Source organism: Lepidochelys kempii, chromosome 14, assembly GCF_965140285.1.
Source record: "Lepidochelys kempii isolate rLepKem1 chromosome 14, rLepKem1.hap1, whole genome shotgun sequence".
Taxonomy (NCBI): domain Eukaryota; kingdom Metazoa; phylum Chordata; order Testudines; family Cheloniidae; genus Lepidochelys; species Lepidochelys kempii.
Genome location: NC_136393.1, coordinates 27,088,489 through 27,114,644, shown reverse-complemented (window position 1 = coordinate 27,114,644; position 26,156 = coordinate 27,088,489). Strand labels below are relative to the sequence as shown.

The 26,156-nt window shown below is 43.3% G+C and overlaps 1 protein-coding gene across 1 annotated transcript in view; it reads left to right on the top strand.

The window, feature by feature from the left end:
* Positions 1-26,156, top strand: part of GLP2R (glucagon like peptide 2 receptor) — a 120,240-nt gene that overhangs the window by 69,660 nt on the left and 24,424 nt on the right. Inside the window, exon 10 of the mRNA XM_073310817.1 lies at positions 13,114-13,202. Within this exon, the coding sequence (XP_073166918.1) occupies positions 13,114-13,202 (89 nt within the window). The remainder of the gene's footprint in view (positions 1-13,113; positions 13,203-26,156) is intronic.

Genomic DNA, 26,156 nt, shown 5'->3' with positions numbered 1-26,156 from the left:
GCAATTTTATATATATAGCCTGTCCTTGCTTTAATAGAAATAATACCTTGCCACCCCAAATGGAATTTCCCAGACACTTCAATTTAAACACATTGGATTAGATAAAACAATAAAATGAGTTTTTATTAACTATAAAGAAATAAGATTTTAAGTGGGTACAAGTAATGAGGCAAAAAAGTCAGAAAAGATTATGAGAAAATAAAGTTAAAATGCTACTGGTGCCTTTCTAACAAAATATATCAGATTGAAGCAAAGTTTCTCATCATATGCTTTTATCAGTCTCATTGACTACAAACTTCTGAGGTCAAGACCCCCTTCTCCAGTTCAATGAATGCTTTCTTTTTCCCTTCTGGTGCTGTAAAAGTGATGGGTAGGGAGAGAAGGGTGATGTCATGGGGTGTTTTCCCCTCCTTTTTATAGTGTCAGTCCCCCTCCTTGGAAAAACATTTCCAACTGAGATTCAGAAGACAAAGTCTATTGGGAACAATGTTCCCTGCTACTTTTCCTCTCCTGTTGGAGCTTCTTTTGTTTCCCTTCCTGCTTGATGGCTCTGTTTGCTGCTTCAGTGCAGATTAAGCAGAGCACACATTCCTTTGTCTCAAACAGACCTGTTTGCCTACCTCAGTTTGGAACACAAGTTAAAAACATCATACAGCGGAATCTTGTAACTTAACTTACAATGTTGCCACGCACACTTTATCAGGACAATAATGACCAGAAAATTATGAGTTTTCAAATGATACCTCACAAAATGATACCTCACAGATCGAGGGACGTGATCGTTCCCCTCTATTCAACATTGGTGAGGCCTCATCTGGACTACTGTGTCCAGTTTTGGGCCCCACACTACAAGAAGGATGTGGATAAATTGGAGAGAGTCCAGCGAAGGGCAACAAAAATGATTAGGGGTCTGGAACACATGACTTATGAGGAGAGGCTGAGGGAGCTGGGATTGTTTAGCCTGCAGAAGAGAAGAATGAGGGGGGATTTGATAGCTGCTTTCAACTACCTGAAAGGGGGTTCCAAAGAGGATGGCTCTAGACTGTTCTCAATGGTAGCAGATGACAGAACGAGGAGTAATGGTCTCAAGTTGCAGTGGGGGAGGTTTAGATTGGATATTAGGAAAAACTTTTTCACTAAGAGGGTGGTGAAACACTGGAATGCGTTACCTAGGGAGGTGGTAGAATCTCCTTCCTTAGAGGTTTTTAAGGTCAGGCTTGACAAAGCCCTGGCTGGGATGATTTAACTGGGAATTGGTCCTGCTTCGAGCAGGGGGTTGGACTAGATGACCTTCAGGGGTCCCTTCCAACCCTGATATTCTATGATTCTATGAAAACATACTTTGTACAAAGATTATTACAATAGTGTATAGGATGGGGACACAGGGTACATTCTGTCACAGTTGGGCTGTTCAAACTGTCAATGACCGGGATGTGGGCAGTCATGTCTAGTGGTCAGAGCAAGTGCCAGGCCTAGTCATTAGAACAGCAGTTAGTACCCAGGAATCAGATCCCAGGGTCAGAACTGGAGTCAGAGACCAAATGCCAAGCCAAGGGTCACAGCCAGAGTCAGGAGCTAGAATCAAAGCCCAGGGCTAGAATCAGAGTCAGAGGCCAGGGCCAAGGGTCAGAGTTCAAGTCCAAATCAGGAATCAGAGACAAGGATCAGAACTGGGCTACCTGGAGTGAGGGCTGGATCCAAGACAGGAGCATGGCTGGGTCCAATGCTAGAACAAGGATGAAGCAGGACTAGGAACAAGAAGGTTTAGGAGCTCTTTCAGCCATTGGCAAATGCTTTGAGCAGCCACTGAACTGCTGCTGGGCTGAAGAGACAGTCTGCTGACTGTTCCAACCAATCATGTGATATAACCAGTTTGGCAGCCTACTACAGACCAGCTGCACTCATTAGGTTGCCCGGAGGCTGGCTTTGCTGCAGGCCTTGATTCCTCACAATAGGGCAGTCATTCTTTACTCATCTGGGATTTTATGTACCATGCATATTCTTTCAACAGAGGTTAAATATTCTTCACTGCACTCTGTCTCCCTGTAACTCAGACACAGCTTCTCCCAGCTGTGTGATCCCTGTGGGGGATTACCCCTGGGTTGAAGGATCAGTTTTTGTAAGTCCAGCATGCTCAGGGCATGCTGAATCTTTCTTTTTCTTGACCTTCTGCTTCTTAGGATTCATGCTTTTTGTCTTCTAGCTCTGGTGCTCTTTGGTGGGCTGCTTCTAGAGGTGTTTCTTCTGTCTCCTGCTTTTGCTTTTCTGCCTCCCACTCCTCTTTGGATGCTCACATCTGGAATTTTTGTTCCTTCTGCACCTTTGCTATCTCCAACCTGGCCAGCTCTAACTTAATAGCTGTCTCACTGAGAATGGTGCCATGCTGGTTTTCTTAGTCTTTAGGACTTTTCTTAGTCTTTAGGGGAATTCAGCTGCCCTTCTTGTTGCTTGTCATAGTCAACAAGTGGGGCTTTTAACCCTTCCACATTTTTTCTGGCAGCAAATAAGTAGTGCTCTGAACCCAGCTCTTCTAATTTATTCTTGGTGTACCTAGGATATGCCTCTGTGCTCATCTTGCCTTTCCTGCTGCTATATTTCCTTACTCAAAATAAACAGAAAACAACAAATTGTATCCTTTTTTACCTGTTCCCAACCTTCTCACTTGAGAATCTTTCCATATCTTTATTATTGGTATATAAGTGCCTAGAGTGTGATCATTAGCTAACCAGCTAACTGGGTGTAAATCCTGCTGACTGTGCCACCATGATGGTTCCCTAATATACCCAGGGTTGTGAGGCACCTCACCATCATCTGCCCTTAGTGTGAGGTGGGAGGGATGGAGGGATAGCTCAGTGGTTTGAGCATTGGCCTGCTAAACCCAGGGTTGTGAGTTCAATCCTTGAGGGGCCCATTTAGGGATCTGGGCCAAAAATTGGGGATGGGTCCTGCTTTGAGCAGGGGGTTGGACTAGATGACCTCCTGAGGTCCCTTCCAACCCTGATATTCTATGAGGTAGCTTTGTCTGCACCTGCTGTGGGTGAGTTTCCTAACTCTACCAGCATCTAGCAACACAAGCACTGCCCCCACCTCCCCAGGCCTTGCTCACTCTGTACACATTAGCAACTGTCATATACTAATCTCCAGGTGTCCCTCTGGAATACCCAGCCCCCGTTCCATGGAATACTCACAGAGCACTCAGATTCACTACTCCCAAAGGAGAAGTACACATGAGCATATTAGTTTTAACTCAGGATCACTACTAAACACACACAGAACTTCACTATATTATAGTGAAAACAAGAATAATTTTTTTGTCAAAGAACAGATTCAAGTTATTGAATGTAAGAATGATACCTCACAAAACAAATGGTTACACATAAAACAAAATCATAACGTCCTTTCCAGAGCCTAAACTTAACTCACAGGACATTCCCCTGTCTTCTATAGGATAGCTTACCCACAGTCCTTTTCCTAGAGCGTTTAGCTGAGATGGTTGAGATCCCCTGTTCATAAGATCTATCCTGCTGGCAGCTTGTCTTCCTAGATTGAATGATGCCAGGGTATCTCTCTGAATCTCCAGACATACTAGCCCAGACCTTTGGTCTTCACATTTAAACAGGGTTCCCCCCATCCCACTGGTTACCTCTTCCTATTAATTTCCTTCTGAAGTCTCCGCAAGCTTCATTAGCAGTATGCTAACCATCTTCTGTTATTAGGCACACAGTACACAATTGTCCACCAGGGAGATAAGTGTCTCCTACCTCCTGTCTGGAGAAATGTTTCTCAGGAGACAATACCTTTGAATGACCTACCTTTAACTACAAGGCCTAGAGAACATAATTTTCAGTATATATACATAACTCCACACATGTCTTCCATACATATATCTCACAATAGTTATGTTGACCAGTGTGAAACAGGCTTTCAGTAGAGACCTTACTTTACATCCTTTTGGTGAACCAAGGGGATCCCTGTAACCCCATGAACCTCTGTACCCCTGCCAGTTGGCATCAAGAGGTTTTTGGGTCACAAACCGAGATTCCACACCCTCCCTTGGAAGCCTATTCCAGTACATAGCTATCCTTATAGTTAGAAAGTTTTTCCTGAAATCTAACCAACATCTCCCTTGCTTCAAATTAAGCCGATTACTTCTTGTCCTACCTTCAGCAGATGTGGAGAATATTTGCTCACCATCCACTTTAGAACAGCCCTTAACATATTTGAATACTGGTCAATTAAAAAGCTGTAATTCACTGTTATTGACTGTATGTAGTTTGTTGATTATCACAGGTTTTTTCCAAGAATGGGCTACACAGGTTTCAGGTTTTGGTATGATTCACAACAGATCCAAACAAATGCTTTAGTCATTTGCACTCATTAATATAATTAAACAGCATAAGTAATTGCACAAAATAATTGTTGTTAAACAAAAAGGTATCATACTACTTACACCCCCTCTGAAGCCATGGAAAACAAAGAGAAGAAAACAGTCTGGAGCACATCAGGAGACTGGTCCCAGATCAGGGAATGTGCTGTTCTAGAACTGGACACACCCAAGGAATCAAGGAAAGTTCTAAAACTTTTATACCCCAAGGCTGTTTGGCTCACATGGACATAGGCAACATCAGCCCATCTTTTTCCATATGGATAATTTGGCAAGCTATATTTATGCTTCCAATACCTACACAATTAATGTCAATACAATCTAACTGCCTAGCAACAACATTTGCAAACAGTCCCAGAACTCTTTATATCAAAATGTTAGAAACATGAGGTGTACCTATTCACTTGGGGTCTGTTGTTTGTTCTCTCATGATGGGCAGGTAAGCAAATGTGACCCAGGATCCCCACCTACACTCTATTTTGTCAGTTATGCTGACCACAAACAACTGCCTGTAGGCATCACATAACTAATACTATCCTCTCTTAATACAGCAAAGCCTAAACCCCTTTATGTGTGTGTCCATGCATGTCCCAAGTTAATAAGCTATAGCAGTGCTTCTCAACTCATTTACCATTGTAGGCCGCATAAAAGGCCCACAATGTGTTATGTAGACCACATCAAATACTACCTGTATGGCTCTGAGGATGTCACATGGGCAGCAGTTCTGTGCTGATTGGTCTGAAAGCAGCCCGAGGGCTGCAGGTTGAGAACATCTATCATCTCAGGTTGAGCTATAGGAACCTTTATCAATATTATATCTGCCAAAGCACACCTGGTTATACTAGTGAATTAGGAAAGGAAGGGGCATAGGTCAACAACAGTTAGCAGGTCCCTGCTCAGTCTTGTTTTCTGAGGACATGCCAATTTTTTAACCTGTTCTCATAGGTCATTTTTGTTGTCTTCTCTGGACTCTCTTCAATTTGTCCAGATCTTCCTTAAAGTGTGGTGCCCAGAACTGGACACAATACTCCATCTGAGGCCTCACCAATGTGGAGAAGAGTGAACAATTGTTTGCCTTGTTTGCAACTGCATCCCATTGGTAGCTCATATTCAATTTGTGATCCACTATAACCCCAGATCCTTTTCAGCAGTACTGCCAACTAGCCAGTTATTTCCCTTTTTGCATTTGTACATTTTATGTTTCCTCCTGTGTAATACTTTGTATTTGTCTTTATTGCATTCCATCTTATTGATTTCAAACTAATTCTCCAATTTATCAATGTCCCTTTGAATTCCAATCCTGTTCTCCAAAGTGCTAGCAATCCCTCCCAGCGTAGTGTCATCCACAAATTTAATAAGCATACTCTCCACCTCATCATCCAAGTCATTCATGAAAGTATTGAATAGTACCAGACGCAGAATAAACCCCTGTGGGACCTCATGTCACCCATGATGCCTGGGGCAGCCCTCACTGGAAATGCCAAGGTCAGGGCAGGCTGCAAAAGGGAAAGCAGATACTTCCAAGACTGATGGGTAACACTGAAGTTAAACTCCCCAACCAGTCACAAACTCTGCTTCTGATCCCTCACACTGGTTATCAAGAAGCAAAACAAGAAATCACACCCCTTTATTGCATTCCAGTTCTCTGGCTCCCCAATCAGCACTTAGGTGCAGTACAGTGAGAAGTTATTTAAAAACTCCACTCACTGTCCAAAATATTCTTCTGACCCCAAAGGGCCAGCCACATTATCAGGTCAGTATAGGTTTGGATCTTACCCAAAATACCACATTGCCAGCCAATCCTTTAGTGTCTAAAACTAAAGGTTTATTATAAAGAAAAAAGAACAAGACGAGAGATGTTAAATGGTAAAACAATCTATCAAGGTTCCCTCCCCACTCTGAACTCTAGGGTACAGATGTGGGGACCCGCATGAAAGACCCCCCCCCAAGCTTATTTCTACCAGCTTAGGTTAAAACTTCCCCAAGGCACAAATTCTTTGCCCTTGGAGGGTACGCTGCCACCACCAAGTGATTTAAGAAAGAATCAGGGAAAGGACCACTTGGAGTTCCTATTCCCCCAAAATATCCTGCCAAGCCCTTGCACTCCCTTTCCTGGGGAGGCTTGAGAATAATATCCTAACCAATTGGTTACAAAGTGATCACAGACCCAAACCCCTGGGTCTTAGGACAAGAGAGAAATCAGTCAGGTTCTTAAAAGAAGGATTTTATTTTAAAAAAAGGTAAAAGTCACCTCTGTAAAATCAGGATGGAAAATAACTTTACAGGGTAACAAAAGATTCAAAAACACAGCAGAACTTCCTCTAGGCTTAGTTTTAAAGTTACAAAAAACAAGAATAAACCTCCCTCCAGCAAAGGAAAAATTCACAAGCAAAACAAAAGATAATCTAACATGCCTTGCCTGGCTTTTACTTACAATTTGTAATATGAGAGATTTTTAGGATGGTTCATAGGAGAAGGAGTTTTCTGACCTGATGCTTCTCTGCTTCCCAAGAGAACACACACAAACAAAGCCTTCTCCCCAAGATTTGAAAGTATCTTCTTTCCCCATTGGTCCTTTTGGTCAGGTGCCAACCAGGTTATTTGAGCTTCTTAACCCCTTACAGGTAAGGAGGAATTCTAGGCTACCCTTAGCTGTGTGGTTATGACACAGTCACCTACATTCAAAGACTTCAAAGTCCATATATCAGGTTCCTAGCATTATTGGTGAGTTTGCTGGCTTGAAAGTCCCTCTGGAACACATCCACAGCTTGGATGGGTCAGTCAGTCCTTTGTTCAGAGCTTCGTTTGTAGAAAAGTTCCTCCAGAGGTAAGAAGCAGGATTGAAGACAAAACGGAGAAGATGAACCTGCCTTTTCTAGTCTTTTGCCTTGCAGCTTGTGCTTCTTTTGTCCCACACACAAGCTGCCCAGAACATGGCTTGAAAGCCTTAGAGTTCTGTCTATATGCATGCCCCTGCATTCCTTGCTAAGTCAAACAGTGTATCCCTTGCCTTCTCTCAATGGTCAATTGTAGAGCTGATGGTCCTTAATGGGCCATCAAGCAGGCTAGGCAGTGCTGATGCCAAACTGTCTGCGGGTGTCACCCAAAAGTATACCACAAGTTTTGTAATACAGACATACATACATACATACATATCTATAACCCAAACTACAAAGGTGATACAATACATAAATGAAATTATCATATTTGGCAAATTATAACATTTTTGCAGATACCTTACATGGCATATCTGCCACGACTCATTGCAGTTTTAAAATATCAATATTCATAATATTCTCAAGTTTCCCCCAGATTCCATACAGCATCACACCCCACTAGATGCATCCTTCCAATCTGACAGAAAACTACAGATAATTACTCTTCGAGTACAGTTTTGCAACCAGATCTGCACCCACCTTATAGTAAATTCATCTAGTCCGCATTTCCCTAGTTATGTATCATCATAATATCATCTGAAACTGCTATATAGAGCCTGCTTGCTCATTGCTGCATCCTGTGTATTATCTCTCTTCCCACTGAGTGCAATGTCAGGCTAGCAGGGACTCCATAGCCATCAGAGCACAGGAATGGGAAGGACCAGAGGCTGCATGGGAGCAGAAGCAGCAGGTCAGAGAAAACATGTGGGTGAGATCAATTGGTTGGATAGTAGACAGCCTGAGAGCTTGAACTAGAAGGCCTGAGATCTGGGCAGAAACCAGAGCTCAAGTCATGCTGGAATGCTCTGGAATGTCATTCCAGCATTTCTATTTAATTACTTATTGGCATTCTGGTACTCAGTCACTCACAGAGACACAGCCTCTTGCTGGCAGGGGGAGAAGTAGCCACAGCTGGAGGAGAGAGGGTTGAAGCCTGAAGACAGGAGGACCAATGAGATGAAGCCATAGGGTAATTTTTACTCTCTCTGACCCAATGATTATTCATTATTTTACACACAATATGTTATACAAAATGGAGCAACTTCAGCATGAGAGACTGAGAGCAGCTCACCTGGGATTGAATAGGCCAGAGTTCAAGTCCTTGTTCCTGAGTGGGGATTCTAACCTGGAACTCCTGTGCAGCCTTAACTCAGCCACTTTTTGTGTATGCATTATGTCCACAGTCTTTAACTACATTTATTGATTTAGCGTTTGCATTTTCGCTGAGCCAAGGAATAGCATTCTTAATGGCGAAGTGGAGCTCTCAGAGCTCACCACTGAATTTGGTTAGTGAGCACTCCTTATGTATCATTGTTTGATCTGCACCACAGCTGCAACTTGGATTTTACCCCAGTGGTGCTGGTTGGCTGCACAGAGGCCTTGCCCAGTCCAGGCATTATCTACAGTCATTAACTACAAGATTACATACTAGTTTTTCCACCCCCACATTCACTGCAGTTCTGGGGCAGGCAAAAGGTCACCTTTTCCACCACAGATACCAGGCTGGTGGGTTAGAACACGCTCACCCCAACACACACGGCTGCGACACTGCTGGAGATGCCTCCTTTCTAGTTCTGTTCTTGACATACCTCCCATGACTGGGGCCCCATCTCTCTGCCCTCTTCTCAACCAGCTAGAGTTTGGAGAAGGGGAAGCATAGCAAACCTTCCAGAATATGGAGATAAGTAGGGAGCCTCAGAGCTCCCATACCACTGTGAAGCTCTGGGGCTTGGATAGAGACTTATTCATTCCAATGAATCTCTGCTACCCAGTGTCACTGGCTCTGTGCTGGAATCCACCAATGAGGTTGCTGTGCTGGTGGCATAAGGGCAGGTCGGGATAGAGCTATCACTGATCCCATTAATAGTGCCCTTTCATCCAACTCACACAACAACATAAAACCTTAGCTCTGACCTCTTACCCTATGCGTCCTTAATGCTCACGTTACTGTACCCGAGGTGAAAGTCCTTAGAGTGCAGCTGCACACCCAGGCTCCCACTTTGCATGGTACCGGTTTCCCTAAAACAACCCCTTCCGCCATACACACCCAGCTTTCACTCTGCCCCCTTCCCCAATCTCTTCCCCTCCACATCCTCACTGTTCCTCTGCTCCCCCACACTCATGCCCTTTATCACCAGATACCAGAGAAAGGGGAGGGGGAAACATCCAGCAGTGGGAAGATTATGTGAGTAAACAGGAATATGTGGGGGAATAGAAAGGTGAACAGCAACGAGGGAGTGAAGGGGCAAAAATTGGGAATATGGATGGGTAGGGGGAATAAGTGAGGACAATTGGGTCATAGGAGATGTCCATAATTCCCAATGCATGTGCTCCAATGGATGCCTCCCCTGCTGTGGAGATATTCTCCTTCCTCAGCAAGATTCCAATTCCAGCCAGGCCCTATTTGAATAAGCATGGAAGCTAGCAAAAACTATTCAAAAAAAATTAAACGTCCTGTTTTCAAATTAATTCTAATTTATAGACTAGTTAACAGTGTATTTGTAAATGCTCAGACAAATCAATCTGTATTCACAGAGTAAATGCTACAAATTTCAGAGGACTACACTGTGTTCTTCATGCACAATAAAAGGTTGAATTGCTGCTTTGAGTACAAAACTCACCTCAGACTGAACTATGGAGTCATGACCAACATCTTCACAATAATATGTGGAGCTGGTCACACTACCAACAGCTAATGTTGCCAAAAACTTCCCCTTAGAAGAACCTGTTTTCAATTGCCTGTAACTTTGCCAGATTTTAACAGTTTGAATTGAAATTTCCCACGTTGGGTGTCTGTATCAGGCTGAAGGTTTAGTTGTTAGGTTTTTTGCATGTTGAAAGTTTCAGCAAAAACAGGTCAGCCTTTTCTGAAAATGAGATTGGGGGAAATCTGTTGTTTGTCCATGTTAAAAAAATCCTGACAGCTTCTTCACTGAGAAGCCTTAATGCCTCCATACTTTAGAGCAGGGACTTGACATTTGGCAGAGGGAGTCCCTAGTGTCATGGATGTGCCCTTTACAGTCCCTCTGAAAAAAATTCCACATTTTCCAAGTTATAAGACTCTGAAAAATCTCAGTTTTCATTTGCTCAATAGTGGTTTGCTAGAGGTTAGCAGCTACATTTTTTGAAGATTCAATCTGCACGGACCGTGCTTCTATCCCTACTGGCTGCTACATGTGACCACGCTGTGCAGGTGCCATCCCCTCAGATTGACTGAGCATGCTCCAGCCAAGGGCTGCCTTGGCTGGAGCATGTGATTCCCTGTGATTGCTCCTCCTGGCTGCTGGTTGCCACTTTAGCACTGGGCATCAAAACTGAGAGCAGGGTGACTATCAGGAAGATGTTAAACAGAAGCTACTAAGTTAGACATTTTTAAATCAGCAGAGCAAGAGAACTTGCTTCCAAGATCATTAATGCTGATTTTTAGTAAGTCTTGAAGCACTGGGGAACTTCCAGAAGACTGGAAGTTAGCTAGTGTAGTGCCAATTTTTAAAAAGGGTAAATGAGATGTCCAGGTAATTATAGGCCTGTCAACCTGACATCAATCTCAGGCAAGATAATGGAGCAGCAGATATTGGACTTTATTAATCAAGAATTAAAGGAAAATAATATTGTGATGGGTTCCCCAGGGCGTAGCCTGGGACTGTGGGACTGCTGTGCCCCCCTGAACTCTCTCCAGCCTGGGCTGTCTCTCATAATGCCTTGGAAGTGATCAGCAGCAAACCCCTCCAGGTGCTGTTATCTCTCAGACCAACCTCATGTGGAGACCCCACACCCAGTTAGGTTGCATGAATGCTCCCAGAGTCACTCATGAATTTCACAGAGAAAGGCACCAGATCTAGATCCTTCCAGCTCCCAGCACTGTACCTCAGGAATATACTGTCTTGCACTGCTCAAGATGGGCAGTACATATTTATTAATTGGGTCACCACTTCATCAGTGGAAAGTGGATATACATCAGCCTTTGCAAAACCTGAGCAGATTTGCTACACACTTCATACAAAGTCACTGGTAAAGATAAACAGTTAAATGTATTGACTATAAAAGATAGATTTTAAATTATATTAAGTGATAGAAAGAAATAAAATATAAGCACACAGTCTAAACTCTCAACCCTATTAGATTAGATCAACAACTAGACTAAGTAGTTTTTCTCTCCCCACTGGATATTGCAGTTCATAGTCCACAGATTTCACCCTTGAAATCTGGGCCAGTCCCCTCAGTTGGAGTCTTCAGAGTGTCCTTGATGCTTGCATAGGTGGGTGAAGGAAAAAAAGCCAGGCATGTGGCCAGTGTGTCTATTTATACCCTCAGTCCATGTGCTTGGAAAACGCAAGTCCAGGCATGTCTGGGTGCATTGCTGAGTCTCCAGGCAAGGTTGAGCAATTCCCCTGGTGTGGCCTCATGCAGGTGAGTCGCATCGTAGCTCCCTTGCTGGACAATGGTTGTTGATGGGTTGATTGACACGCCACTGGGTGTTGGCTACTTTCCTTGCTGTTGCCTCTGGGGAGCTAATGTCTGGCTGATTCCCCAACTTACAGCATGTTTTAGTGGCCACCATACAACACAATTATCATAACTTCATATGCATTAATGATATACACATATGGATAGAGAAACGACTTTCAGCACATCATAACCTTTCCCCTGATACCTTACAAGGTATGCTTTATATGTAAGATCACAATTATATAAAAATGAGGAATATGGGGGTTCCAGGACACTCCCCCAAGGTATAGAATGTCACAAACGTAAGTAATGCAAATCAACATGGGTTTATGGAAAATAGATCCTGTCAAATTAACATTAACTTTTTTTGGATAAAACTAAAAATTGGTTAGTAAAGGTAATAGAGTTGATGTAACATAGTTAGACTTCTGTAAGGTGTTTGACTTGCTATTGCACAACATTTTGATTAAAAACGAGAATGATATAAAATTAACATGGCACAAATTCAGTGCATTAAACACTGGCTAACTGATAGGTCTCCAAATGTAGTTGTAAATGGGGAGTCATCAAGGAAATTCCAGAATTAAGATTGTCCATGCCATCTTTAATTACATGATCACATATTTTTTCCTGCCTCATTCAGTGCACAGGATGGATCTGCCCGGGGGATGAATCAGAGTAGTGTAGTGAAAGAGGCTGTTGTCCATAGGACCTGTCTCATTTGTTTCAGAATTTGGAAGTTGTGTGGTGAATGAGGCAGGGGGTCGCAGGAAGAGAAAGAATGGTTTGCTGGTTAAGGAAGTTGAACGCAACCCTGGAAAATTGGATTCTATCCCTGCCTCTGCCACAGAGTTCCTGTGTGATGCTAGCAAGTTGTTAAAACCAACATTTTCACAACTGGCCACTAATTGTTTGTATCTTTTTCTGGGTGCCTAACTCGAGACCTTAGGGCCAGATTTTCCCAAGTGCTGAGTACTCTCACCTGCACTTGAAATCAGTGGTTTTGGTGGTGTGTATTAAATGAGGCCTGGGGGGCACACATTGCAAGAGGATGATAAAAGGAAACATTGAATAATTGCCCATTCACTAAATGAGGCAGGGGTCATGTGGAAAAACTAAAATGTGATAGTATATTTAAAGACTGTCTCATAATGCATACACACAAGGGAGCAGAATGAAGGTTGCACAGGCAAACATAATTGACATTTCCTAACTTTTGACTGCTTGAAGTTACAACTTTCATGTTCTTTTAGTTTTTCAGATGTATATTATATACTCATGTATAACTGATATTACTGTATAGTGACATTTACTGTAATTAATCCATATATATTTTCTTTTAAGGTTAATTTCTGCATCTTCCTAAAAATTCTAAAGTTGTTAATTTCCAAACTCAAAGCCCAACAAATGAGCTTTCATGATTACAAATACAGGTATGTGATAAATATCAAAGTGCTACTAGTCATTTGTATTACCATGGTGTCTTTCCTTTAGAAAGTTCCAAAAGTGCTATGCAATATATATAAGTATACACAGCCACCAAAGTGGTAAGACATGGCAGCCATTTTGATCAAGTAACACAAGTGTCTTAGGAGAGGAAGAGAAGAATAATGACTTGCCAACTGAAACGCTAGAGGAAATGTAGCGCGGTTGAATGTAGGTACCAGTACTAGCTGTAACCACAACACTTTGTTTTGCAGTAAGTGATAAGGGATCTTTAGTGATAAGTTGTTAGGACCCCAATTTTATGCCTCTTTCAAAACATACATCATCCCTGATGCTTCCCACATCTGGGGTGCTGAAGACTTAAGCCCGGGTCCTGGAGGGGTGGGGGGTGGGCAGGGCTACCCCTTCAGAGTCACCTGTATCCCTTAGCATGCCCTAGTGCCATGCTGTGGTATTGGGGATCAGTAAGGACTCAGAGTGCCACCTACTGAATCACCGCCATCACTTTCTACAGCCAGCTGAGTTTTCCTGGGGGCAGTTCCAATCCAGGTACCAGACCTAAGCTGTGCACAACTTGGCATATGAGACCATAAGAAATTCATGCAGTCCATGCAGGTCTTGTAAGTGTATTAGTATAGCTTACCCACGAGTGGTTGCTGCCCTCCAGCAGCCACCCACATTGGCTATATAAGAACTCAGCGAGTGCAAGTCTGACTACTCAACGCAACAGCTGCCTGGCTTCTTATCCATTAGGTGCTGTGCTGTGTTCTTGGAATAAAGCCTGATGCTGATTCAGCCTAACATGTCTATTGTGAGTGTTATCTTGTTCCATGACAGTTTGAGCAGACCACTGACTAACCCATCTCCTCCCTTCGTGATTTCTACTAGGAAATGCAAAACACTAACATACCTGTGGCTGATATAACCTCCAAAGACTCCAGAACCAAATGGTGCAACTACAGGTATAGAATACTGCTCTCCAGGCTTCTCAACCCCAATACCATCTGATAGGGGCCCTCAGTCCCACTGGTGGGTACATTTGTTTGTGACAGATAGAAATTTTGTGATTTCCTGAATCATGGCCATCTACTTTATCTGCTCTGGCTGCTTATGTACCCTACAGACTAGACCAAGGTAGGGCTTATAAATAGCCTACTGACCAGAAAAGCTCTGAATTAGGAATCACTACTGCTGCAGCAGTACAGTCCCATGCTGAATAACTTTGATTTCATCGGTGCTATCTCAACTATATTTGATGACCCAAACTACACTCATGTGACCAAAGCCTCCCTTCACTCCCTAAAACAGGGTTGCTGGTCCATTTCGGACTACACTGCTCACTTTTGACACCTGATAAGGATGCATTGGCCTGGTTGAAACCATCAATGACCCTATTCTCCTTTGTCAATTTATACATCTGGATTGATGTCTGCTTGTTTGAATGACATCAGGAGAGAAAGAGTTCATTCCAGCAAACTTGTTTCTATGTGATGACATTTCTGCAGGCATCACAAACTTTAATCGTGTGATTGAAACTATGTGCATTGACACAACTTGAACTCATCTCACTGGTCAAGAGAAGAAGCATTGTCACCAAAATGGTCTTTGTCATACTGTGGTGGATCTGGCCACTTTGTGGCTATCTGTCCCTTGAAATGTAAACCTAGCATACACTTAGGAATCTCCAGTTTCCAGCCCTATACAATGCAAACTCTGATGCATCCAGTAATTTCATGGACATAAAGTCCCAATTTAATGTAAACCTGCTCCTGATTATGTTGAGTCCATTGATGGTACCCTGCTTTCTTCAGGCCTGGTTAACCAAGAGACCACCCCTCGTGAAGTCGTGGTTCAGGATCACCATGAAGTCAACTTAGTCAAATTGCTGCATTTTCCAGTTGTCCTCAGTATTACTTGATTTACACTGAATGATCCACATATTTCATGGAGGGCACAAGAAGCGCAACTGAAGTCAAGTTACTGCTGACAGTTGTGCCTTGTGGGACCAAGCACCAAAACCCCAGAAGGCAACACAACTAGGTCTATTGTGCATTGTTCCCAACACATTAGCCAACTTCAACCTAGTCCTTCAAACACCTTTGATGTCCATAATTGTGGTAACAATTAAGGTACTACCAACCAATGCCCGTCCAGACTATGTTGTTGGAATAGTTAGGACCAAAGATCTCAACCCAGTCCCTGTGATCCCAGCAAAATACCAAAATCTAGCAAACATATTTGATAAAAGGAATGTGGACATTCCTTACAATTGTCCTATTAATCTAAAGCCAGGAGCCAAAATCCCACTGAGTGAATGTACACTCTGCTGGAACAAGAGCTCAAGGCTCTTCAGAAACACCTTCAAGAAAATCTTGCAAAAAAATTTCATCCAGCTGTTGACCTCTCTGGCCAGTATTCCTCTGTTATTTGTGAAGAAGAAACATGTCTGACTTTGTGTTTGTATCAATTATCATGCCTTGAGTAGAATCACTATTAGAAATAGATACCCCTTGGTTTATATCACTGAGTTATTTGACAGATTGTGCTCCACAATGCTATTTACCAAGCCTTTGAGGCACTTACAATTTAGTATAGCCATTTTGAGTATCTGGTGATGCCTTTTTCTGTCTTTCAAAGACCCTGGCCACTTTTCAGCATTTCATTAATGACATTTTTAGAAGCATTTTAAATCCATTTGTGATGATCTACCTGGATCATATTCTTATCTTCTCAGAAACCCAACTCCTCCATGACCAACACATTCACATAGTACTAGAATGTCTTCATGAGCATAGGCTCTACGCAAAACTAGAAAAATGTGAATTTGGCCAGTCCTCCATGGAATTTGTAGATTATATATTTTTCTCAAGTGGCATCAGCATGGACAATAGAAAAGTATCTGTGATCAGGAATTGGGAAACCCCAAGAAATGTGTGTGAACGTCAACATTTCCTTGGATTTGCAAATCTTTACCAATTTTTATCAAGGATTTTGTAAGACAGGTGTCCTCTATGATTGCACTGCTCCAGAACAATACCCAATTTGCCTGGACATGGATAGCTCAGTCTTTTTTAGACCACTTAATGGAAGCATTTTTGTCAACACCTATTCTGGTGCTCAGATCCGGTGAAACCCTTTAAGCTGAGGCAAACATGTTCAAAGTGGCAATCAAAGCTGTACTATCATAACAACATGGACACCGGAATCAACTCCATGTGCACCCAATTTCTTGCCCAGGTATATACAGATCACAAAATTTTGGAATATCTACATACTGTGAAAACCCTGAATCAACATCAAAACCAGTGGTCTTTATTTTTTTCCAGATTTTACTTCATTTTGATGTACCATTCAGGCACCCAGAAAGCTCAACACACAATGTCTTAGGAGGGAATGCACTAGGAGAAAGAACTCAAGAATATTCTATAATCCTTATATATTGTAATTTTGCCAATGCAATAGTACAAAGGAATTTGCTGCCCTTCATCTGATCCTTGTTATCTAATGACCCATTTACGACAAAAGTCATGTTGACTCAGAATGCTGCCAGTGACCAACTTCCTAACCCCAGCTTCCTCATTGAAGATGGGATCCTTTATTTCAAGGGCCATATATATGTCCCACAAGGCGACCTGTGGCTTGAAGCATTTAAACTTTGACATGATTCTCCTTTAGCTGCCAATTTTGGCCACTTTAAAACACACATTTTCTGTGGCCAAAGATGCAACCTTTCATCAAGTTATATATTAAATCCTGCAATATTTGCTCTCCAACAAAGACCGCCCCACCACTCACCCCCATGTGAAACATCTTGAGGACTTCATGCCAGCCCTGGTTATCTATCGCCATAGATTTTAGCATTGACCTACCCGGCTTAAAGAGCAATAGAACCATCTTAGTTATCACCCACAACCTTCTTAAAATATACCACTTTATCCCATAGTTTCCCCTGCTTAGGGACAGCCTGGGTCATTTTTACTTGTGTCTTCAAACTCCATGGGTTACTATCTATCATCATCTCTGACCAGGCCCCACAATTTGTTTCCCATTTGTGTCAAGAACTTTTTAAGTTGCTGAATGTTAAGCTATATAATTCCTCTGCCTACTATCCTAAGACCTCTGAGCAGATCAAACAGGTTAACCAAATAATTGAACAATATCTTCATTGTTTCATCAGTTATCACGAGGACTACTGGGTCTCACTCCTTCTTTTTGCCAAATTTGCCTATAACAACTCTATGTCTCAACCCTTTGCAGCCCCTTCTACACTAACTATGGCTTCCATCTACATTTCCATCCATCCTTACCAGGGGTGTCTTATGTCCCTGAACCCATTGACGTAGTCCAGCATTTGTACCATCTTCAAGAGGAACTGAGAAAACATCTCAACTCAGCCAAAAGTTCCTACAAATATTGCATAGACTGACACTGTTGTGTCATTTCATTTCATCATTGCTGACTGGGTATGGTTATCATCACGAAACTTCACCTCCATTCATCCCTCACATAAACAAGATCATGAACACCTGGGTCCAGGAAATCATCCAGCAAATCAACCCTGTCATAGTCAAACTGTTTCTGCCTAGCTCCTTGAGAGTACATCCGGTCTTCTGCATTTTGCTGTTAAAGTAATAAACTGACAATCCCTTTGCTGGATGATTCAACCCTCCACCTTCACCACTTATCATCCAAGGCCATGAAAAATATCGTGTACAAAGGATCCTTGACTCTAGATAGTCTGGGGGAAATGAGGTACCTTGTGGATTGGGAGGATTATGGGCTGGTTAACCAGTCACAGGAACCCACCAGTCACATCCATGCCCCTGATAAGATTAGAAAATTTCATCAAACCTACCCTACCAAGTCCAGACCCAAGATTCCTGGTAGGCATCCTTAAGGGAAGTGTAAATGCAGCCTGTGAAGAGGTTATAACTGAATTACTATAACTTACCCCCTACTGGTCTTTGCTCACCAGAGGCCTTCCTCACCTACTATGTAAGAACTCATCAAATGCCAGTGTTAGCTCAATGCAATGGCTGCCTGGCTTTTATTCACTAGGTATTCTCAGAATAAAGCCTGATGCTGCTTCAGCTGGACCTGAGTCTGTTGTGAGTGTTGCCTTGTTCCATAACAGAGACCACAGCACAGAAGCAACTCTTAATTTTTGTAAAAAAAAAAAGAATTTAAAAGATTTAAAAAAATAACAACAAAACCCCCAAAAAACTAGAACCTAAATTTTTAGAAGAATCAAGAGATCTTCAAATTCTGGCTCCCTCCTAAACATCCCTCTTGTCTCCACACACACTCTCTTCCCTCCCACGCACACCCTCTTCCCTCTCACACACAATTCAGTTTGCCCTTCCCTTTCATGGACCAACTAATAGTTCTCCCCACACACCAAACAGCAATTATTTTGCTCTCTCTCGCTTCCTCCACACACACCATTAATTCATTCCCCCTACCATTTTGCAGAGCCCCACAGCTAATTCTGCTGCCCTGTCCCATTGTATGCCTGGGACCTCTTCATCACCTTTTCCAAGATCGAGTGATAGCACTCAACTCCCCTACCCAGGTTGGGGGGCAGGCAGCTCCAGCCAGAGTTGCAGAATGACAGGAAGCTGTTGTCAATTTTCCCCTGAGAACATGATACAGGAGGGTTTCTCAAGCACTCCAGCCTGTTTGCAGAGGGAAGGGAACTCCAGATGGTCCTTCAGCACATGAAGCATTTCTGACTGGTTGTCTTTTCCAAGAGGTGGGGTAATAGGGAAGGACAGTCAAACAAATGGGGATTTCCCTGCAGATCCAGAGAAGGAGCTGAAGAACCCCTATAAAGTTAGTTATTCCCTGCTGCAAGGCATGGAAAGGTTATTAGCCACCATGAATCTGTTGTGGGCACTAGTGTATACTAGTATTTGTGTATTCCACACCACAGGCTATAAATACTTACCACATACTTATCCTCAAGGAGCCATATCTCTGCCATTCTCTTGTCAAGCTTTAGTCTTGAACAATGAACTTTTATTAGCAGTAATGTACATTGGAAAACATAATCCGAACTACACATATAAAATGATAGGGTCTAAATTAGCTGTTACCACTCAAGAAAGAGATCTTGGAGTCACTGTGGAGCTCTTTGCCAGAGGATGTTGTGAAGGCGAAAACTATAACTGGGTTCAAAAAGGAACTAGATAAGTTCATGAAGAATAGGTCCATCAATGGCTATTAGCCAGGATGGGCACGGATGGTGTCCCTAGCCTCTGTTTGCCAGAAGCTGGGAATGGGCAACATGGGATGGATCACTTGATGATTGCCTGTTCTGTTCATTCCCTCTGGAGCACCTGGCATTGGCCACTGTTGGGTTACTAGGCTAGATAGACCTTTGGTTTGACCCAGTATGGCCGTTCTTATGTTCTTATGATAAATAATAAAGCTAATTCCACACAACCAGTCCAGAAAAGCCTGGGAAGGAAGGAAGAACTCAATAAGCCAAAGAAGATAATCAGTCTTATTTAATAGAACAGATCAAACTATTCACTACATGTAGTATTTGTAATGAGTTCAGACCCTTCCTCTGGTTAGTGCATTGTTCATGAAACAATCCTGTTGTTCTTTAAGTCCATTTGTTATTATATGGTCAGTATTCATAGGGCAGATCTTGCATCCCTTACTCATTTAAGTAGTACTTTACAAATAGCCTCAGTGAAACCAAAGGAGCTCATTCTGGAGTGAGATGCCACCACTCTTCAGTAATAAGGATGACAGAATCTAGCCCCAAATATTTTGGATTAATAGTTTTCAGACCACAGGTTGTTCACAAGCTGTTCTCTTCAGCTATTCACTGTTAGTTATGTGTGCTGTGTGGCTAGTCACCCTAAAGTCCAGGAGATTACTTCTGCTCCCTGATTGGATCACAAACATTTAAAGCCACAAAATAACGAATAATGAATGGCAAACAATGGCAAGTGCATAGAGTACTTCCAGTACAGATTTCCACATGAATAACCATTTGTGTTCAAATTTGTGACATTTCAGGATTCACCAACATTTCCAAAAATATTTGGAAGTTTTATTTACTATAATAATTTAATTATTTATTCAGTGATCAGCTCTTTCATAGTGCTTAATTTGACAGCACACCCCCACTGTTGTGAATTTCCATGTGTAATGACTAATAAAACTCTCTGCAGAAGGAGACAAACTCAACAATAATATTTGCAAAAATATTCATCGGTTGTTTTTATTTTTATTATAAAACAGATCCCATGTTTAAGACTTTCTTTTAAATATATTTTCCCCATGAGGCCTATAAAATCCAGTCCCAAAGTGAAATAATAGAAATCTTTAAAAGCAGTCAGGGGCTTTATTAACACAAGCAATCCCAGGATCTTATTGCCACTTTTCTTCTCATCCTAACCCCCACACTCCTTCAATGTTGTTTTCCCTCCCTTTTCATGTCATTCCATAATTTAGAGGAAGATTGTGGCATTTAGCCTACAGTTAACATAGGAGGTGGTGCGGAGCTGCACAGCCCCAGGGGAAGTTGTAAGAGGGGCACAAGGACTCCTGGTATTCCATAGCACACATGCATGGAATATGCATATGGCACCATCCCTTTAGACTGAAAACTATTCCCTGGCCAAACACACCCAACCAATGCACCAGGGGTGGGGCTGTTGCCTATCTTCTTCCTGCCCCCAGTGAGGCAATTTGCATGCTTAGGGGTGACAGACAGGAGCAATCCCTGTGCTCTCCTGCCTGCAGGGACTGCTGTTGTGCCTGACCCTTCTGATGAAGGCCTATAAGTGGGGACAGGTTCCTTTTGCTCTCCAATCATCTGTGCGTGCACACACACACACGGGCCAGGGACAATGTGTCCCTTAAATTGCAAATTACTTAGGGCAGGGAGAATGTCTTTTCATTGTCTGTGAAGCACCATACCTATCTATGCTTCTGTATAAATTAAAATAAATAATAATTGCATGGAAGATGGTTATCAAAAATCTTGGAATGTGGTAGAAGTAGAAGTTAGTCTTGGCAGTGTGGAGCACAGCCCTGTAAAGCATTTCATAGTGGCCACATGCTGGTTTTTCTAGACAACAGTGTTTATTTTGGGAGTTCAATGGTGAGGAGCAACGTGTGGTGGTTTCGTGAGGCACTGATATGTCCGAGGCACTGTAGCAGGTCTGTATATGAAGCAGAACTTGAGAAGTTTTGATGATTACAAACAAATGGACAAGAATCAGCAAAAGGGTGATGTGTCAGCAAAGGGGATCGAGAGAATATATCCGGCTGGAGAGCCTACTAAGATCCATCTGCTTAAGAAGGTGGAGAGATTAGGGGTGAAATCCTGACTCCAGTGGGGTCAATGGCAAAACTTCCATTAACTTTATTGGGGCCAGGCTTTCATCTTGGATAATGTTCTGAGGGTTGACATGGAGGGAGTGTGTTTCCAGCTACAACCATGAATGGTGGGTGAAAGTAAGATCATGCACAGAGCAGTTCAAGCACTCCTGTTCAAGCACTCCTCTCTCCCTGGTGCAAAGCCTCACTTTTGTGTGAGTTTCAGTTTTGCAGCCAGAACAATAAAGCCACCACAGCACACATCTATGGTGGTTTTATTGTTCTGGCTGCAAAACTTACACTCAAAAAGGCTGTGGTCCAACAGTTCCCCCGGCGTCTGTCTGCTGGCTCCAGAAATATAACATTTGGTGATGAGAAAGTTATATCCCACAAGTGTCCAGTGCTCCCATTAGCTGATCACAAAGAAGGAAAATAAGAAAATAATACTATTGAAAAAAGGGGGCAAAGTTCACTTAGTGGCACAGGGTGACAGACTGCTGTTTTTTGCTCCTGAAACAGCATGAATCAGCCAGCTAGAGAAGAGGAAGTAGAGAAATAAGGATAGAACAAAGGAATAGGCTGCTGCCCGGGGCTTGTGCAAATGAAAAGCAGTGACATGGAAGCAAGCAGCCATACTTACTGAACATGTGCTATCAGGCAGGCACTGAGGGTCTATAGCCAGCAGGAGCACAAGCATAGCCAAAGGAATGTGTAAGCACACAGCCAGAAAAGGGTGATCGAGTGCAGGTAGTGCAATAACAAAAAAGAATTTCCCTGTGGAAAAGGCATCCAGGAGGCATGAAGTCCAAGAGGAGAACAGAGAAATGGCACCTTTTGTGGGCAAAATTGGTGAGTTTGATGACAACTGCAACTCATTGGTGGTGTAACTTGAACATTCTGAGCAACTTGTAACTTGCTACACTATTCCTGATGGATAAAATGTTTAAACCGTGCTGAGAGTTATGGGTCCAAAGGCAGACAGACTGTGGCATGACCTGTTGTCTCCCACTCGGTCTAGAACTGCCACACAATTACTGCAGCAATGCAGGAACATTTTTCTCCGACACCCCTGATGATAGCAGGATGGTATCAGTTTCATCAATGACGTCAGGGAAATGGAGAGTTAGTAGCACAGTTTGCTGCTGCTTGAATGAAATGGTCAGAACACTGTCAATTCGGACAAACATTAAGTGATGACCTACGTGATCAATTGGTATATAGACTATGCAGTGACCAGGTCTGGAAGAAGTTATTGACTGTATCAGCACTTACACTCAAGAAGGCTGTTGAAGTCGCGGCTGCAATGGAGACCACAGAGAAGGATTATTTGTAATTTAGTGTGAACGAAGTTCAATTCCTGCGTCGATGGGACAGAAAACCATGGGAACATAAGGAATTTCTGTGGGGCCATTGTGCACAAACTGCACACTCTGAGAAGGATTACAGGCCACAATAAGTTATTTTCAGAAAGTGCCAGAAGAAAGGACACATTGCAGCAGCCTGTCGCACAGTTCAGTGACCAGCAACACAGAGTAACTGTATACCCAAGAAGACCCCTATGAAGATGGACCCCAGGAAAGACTGGAAGTGAGGAATTCATAATGTTGAAAAGACAAGAGCATGCATTACACTTTTTATCAGATGCTGGAGTCAGAGATGGCATCTGGGTTACACCATTGATCAAAGGAGGTCCTACAAGAATGGAGCTTGATATTGGAGCTGCTGCTATCACCAGACTTTGTCACAAGCTCCCTTGGGAGAAACCTCCATGGTTTTGAAGATGTAATAATCCAGGTGAAAATTCAAGTCAATGGGCAATCAGTCATTTTACCTTTGTGTGTGATTGAAGGGAAGTATTCACCATTATCTGGCAGATCTTGGCTTGTGTAGCACAAGATGAATTGGCCCATGACAAGGTGATCGTGAAAGCGCCTCAAAATCTTCAAGAAATATTGGACAGATATTTCAAAGGTTTTGAGAAAGAGCTTAGACAGAAGAGCAACATACCAGTGAAGTTCACTGTTAAGTCTGACAGTGAGCTGAAATATTGTAAGCCCAGAGTTGTGCTTTATGCTCTGAAGCCTCTGGTGAAAGCTGATTTGGATCAATTAGTGAATATTGGAATCTTATCACCCGTTTCACAAAGTGAGTGGGTTATACCCATCATACCAGTGATCAAGAAGGATGGCTCAGTCCAAATTTGTGGAGATTTCAAAGTGACACTGAATCCAGTTTTATGTGTAGACCCATATCCATTACCTCATATTGATAATTTGTTTGCTACTCTTAGTGGTGGACAGTGTTTCAGTAAATTGGATTTTCTCAATGCATACCTACAAATGGAGATTGATCTGGCATCTCACAAATATCTCACAATCAACACACAAAAAGGCTTATTTTATTACAACAGGTTGCCTTTTGGAATCACATTGGCACCTGCCCTGTTCCAGAAATCCATGGATGAGATTCTGAAGGGACTGAAGGGAGTTCATCATTGTGGGTGACATTCTTTCTCAAATGAAGGGGATGGTACTAAAGGGTACAGTGTTGGATCATAAGAATCCCCAGTTTACACAAGTCATGTCATATCAACATGAATTACCTGTGAATCACAGTTGCATATTATGGGGAATGTGAGTGATCATTCCAGAATAACTTCAATATCAGGTTTTGGAAGCTCTTCTCAAAGGTCATTTTGGCATTGTATGGATGAAGGCCATAGCCCAGAGTCATGTCTGGTGGCCAGGGACTAACGAAGACATTGAGAGGAAGGTGCAGTGTGGTACTACATGTCAACAAATTCAGCATGCTGCTGGCCCAGCTCATCTACATCCTTAGTCATGACCTCAGACTCCTTGGACATGTATTCATGTGGACTTTGCTGGACCTTTAGATGGTTATATGTTTTTAGTCATAGTAAATGTCGATTCAGAATGGCCCAAAGTTTTCAGAATGACTTCTATACAGCTGCTAAGACCATTGGACATCTTCGTACCTTGTTTAGCCATTTTGAATTACCATTACAGTTAATGAGTGACAATGGACCTTGATTCTGTCCTGAAGAATTTCAGCAGTTCCTAGCTTTAAATGGAATTCAGCACATACCCTCAGCTCTTTACCATCCTGCTACAAAGGGACTAGTGGAATGCTTTGTACAAACACTTAAGCATGCTTTAAAAGCTAACAAGTCTATTCTGAGTCATCAGCAGAAACTGGAAAATTTCTGGCTTGTCTACAGGAACACACCAGTTGATACTACACAGTAATCACCTGCAACTCTTTTCTTGAAACCATCTTTGTGAACCTGTTGGAACCTGCTATGTTTTCAAAATTGCCTCATATAAGGCTATGTTTTAGTCGTGGGTATTTTTAGTAAAAGTCATGGACAGGTCACAGGCAGTAAACAAAAATTCATGGCCTGTGATCTGCCCATGACTTGTACTATATACCCCTAATTAAATCTTGGGGGTAGGGGCAGCCCGGAGGTGCTGCGGGTGCTTGGGGGGTGGCCTAGGGGGCACTGCGGGTGCTGAGGGCGTGGCCGGGGGGGCACTGCGGGTGCTGAGGGGGTGGCCTGGGGGTGCCATGGGCTCTGGGGCAGCAGCCTGGGACCCCTGCTTGCGCTTGCAGGGGCAGAAGGCACTGCACAGCCCAGAACCCCTGCTGCTGCAGGGGGGGCAGGCAGTTGCATGTGGCCTGGGTCCCCTGCTGGTGCTGGGAGGAGGGGTTGGCAGGGCTGGCAGGCTCCCTACCTGGCTCCACGCCTCCCCAGAAGTGTTGACATCCCCCTCCCTCAGCTCCTAGGTGGAGGCGAGGCCAGGCAGTTCTGCACCCTGCCTCTGCCCCGAGCACCGGCTCCGCAGCTCCTGTTTGCCAGGAACCATGGCCAATGGGACCTGCGGGGGCGGTGCCTGCAGGCAGAGGCAGCACACACAGCCCCCTGACCACGCCTCCGCCTAGGAGCCGAGGGATGTCGCTGCTTCCAGGGAGCAGCCCTGAGGTAAGCGCCACCCCGAGCCTTCACCCTCTCCCACATCCCAACCCCCAGCCCTGAGCCTCCTCCCACATCCAAACTCCTGCTGCGGGGGGGGTGTGGCCTGAGACTGCCCCCCAGCGGCTGGTGCAGCTGGCCCTAGGGCTGCCTGAGTTGCTCAGGTGGCCCCTGGGCCATGCACACTGGCCAGTGCAGAAGTCACAGAGGTTACGGAAAGTCACAGAATCGATGACTTCCGTGACACTCGCAGCCTTACTCATGTGTAGCCAAATTCCAAGCTATGTGAGTTGATCGACAATGTAAGACTTGTCATCATTCTTTTCAAGTTGGAGACTTAGTGTGGACTTGCAACTGCAGTTGTGGAGTGAAATGGGTATCTGGTGAATTTGAAAATGCACAGGACCTTTTTCATTTGTGGTAAAACTATCCAGTGGTATTTTATGGAAAAAAAAAACATATGGACCAGTTGCAGCCTCAGCTAGTACCAGAGTCTGTGGATGTTCCAGTAGGACTTTCTGTTCCTCCAATCAAACGTCCTTCCATCACAACTCCTAATTTTGATGACTTAGTGTTTTTTGTTGATTTCTTACCATTGACTATTCTTGTT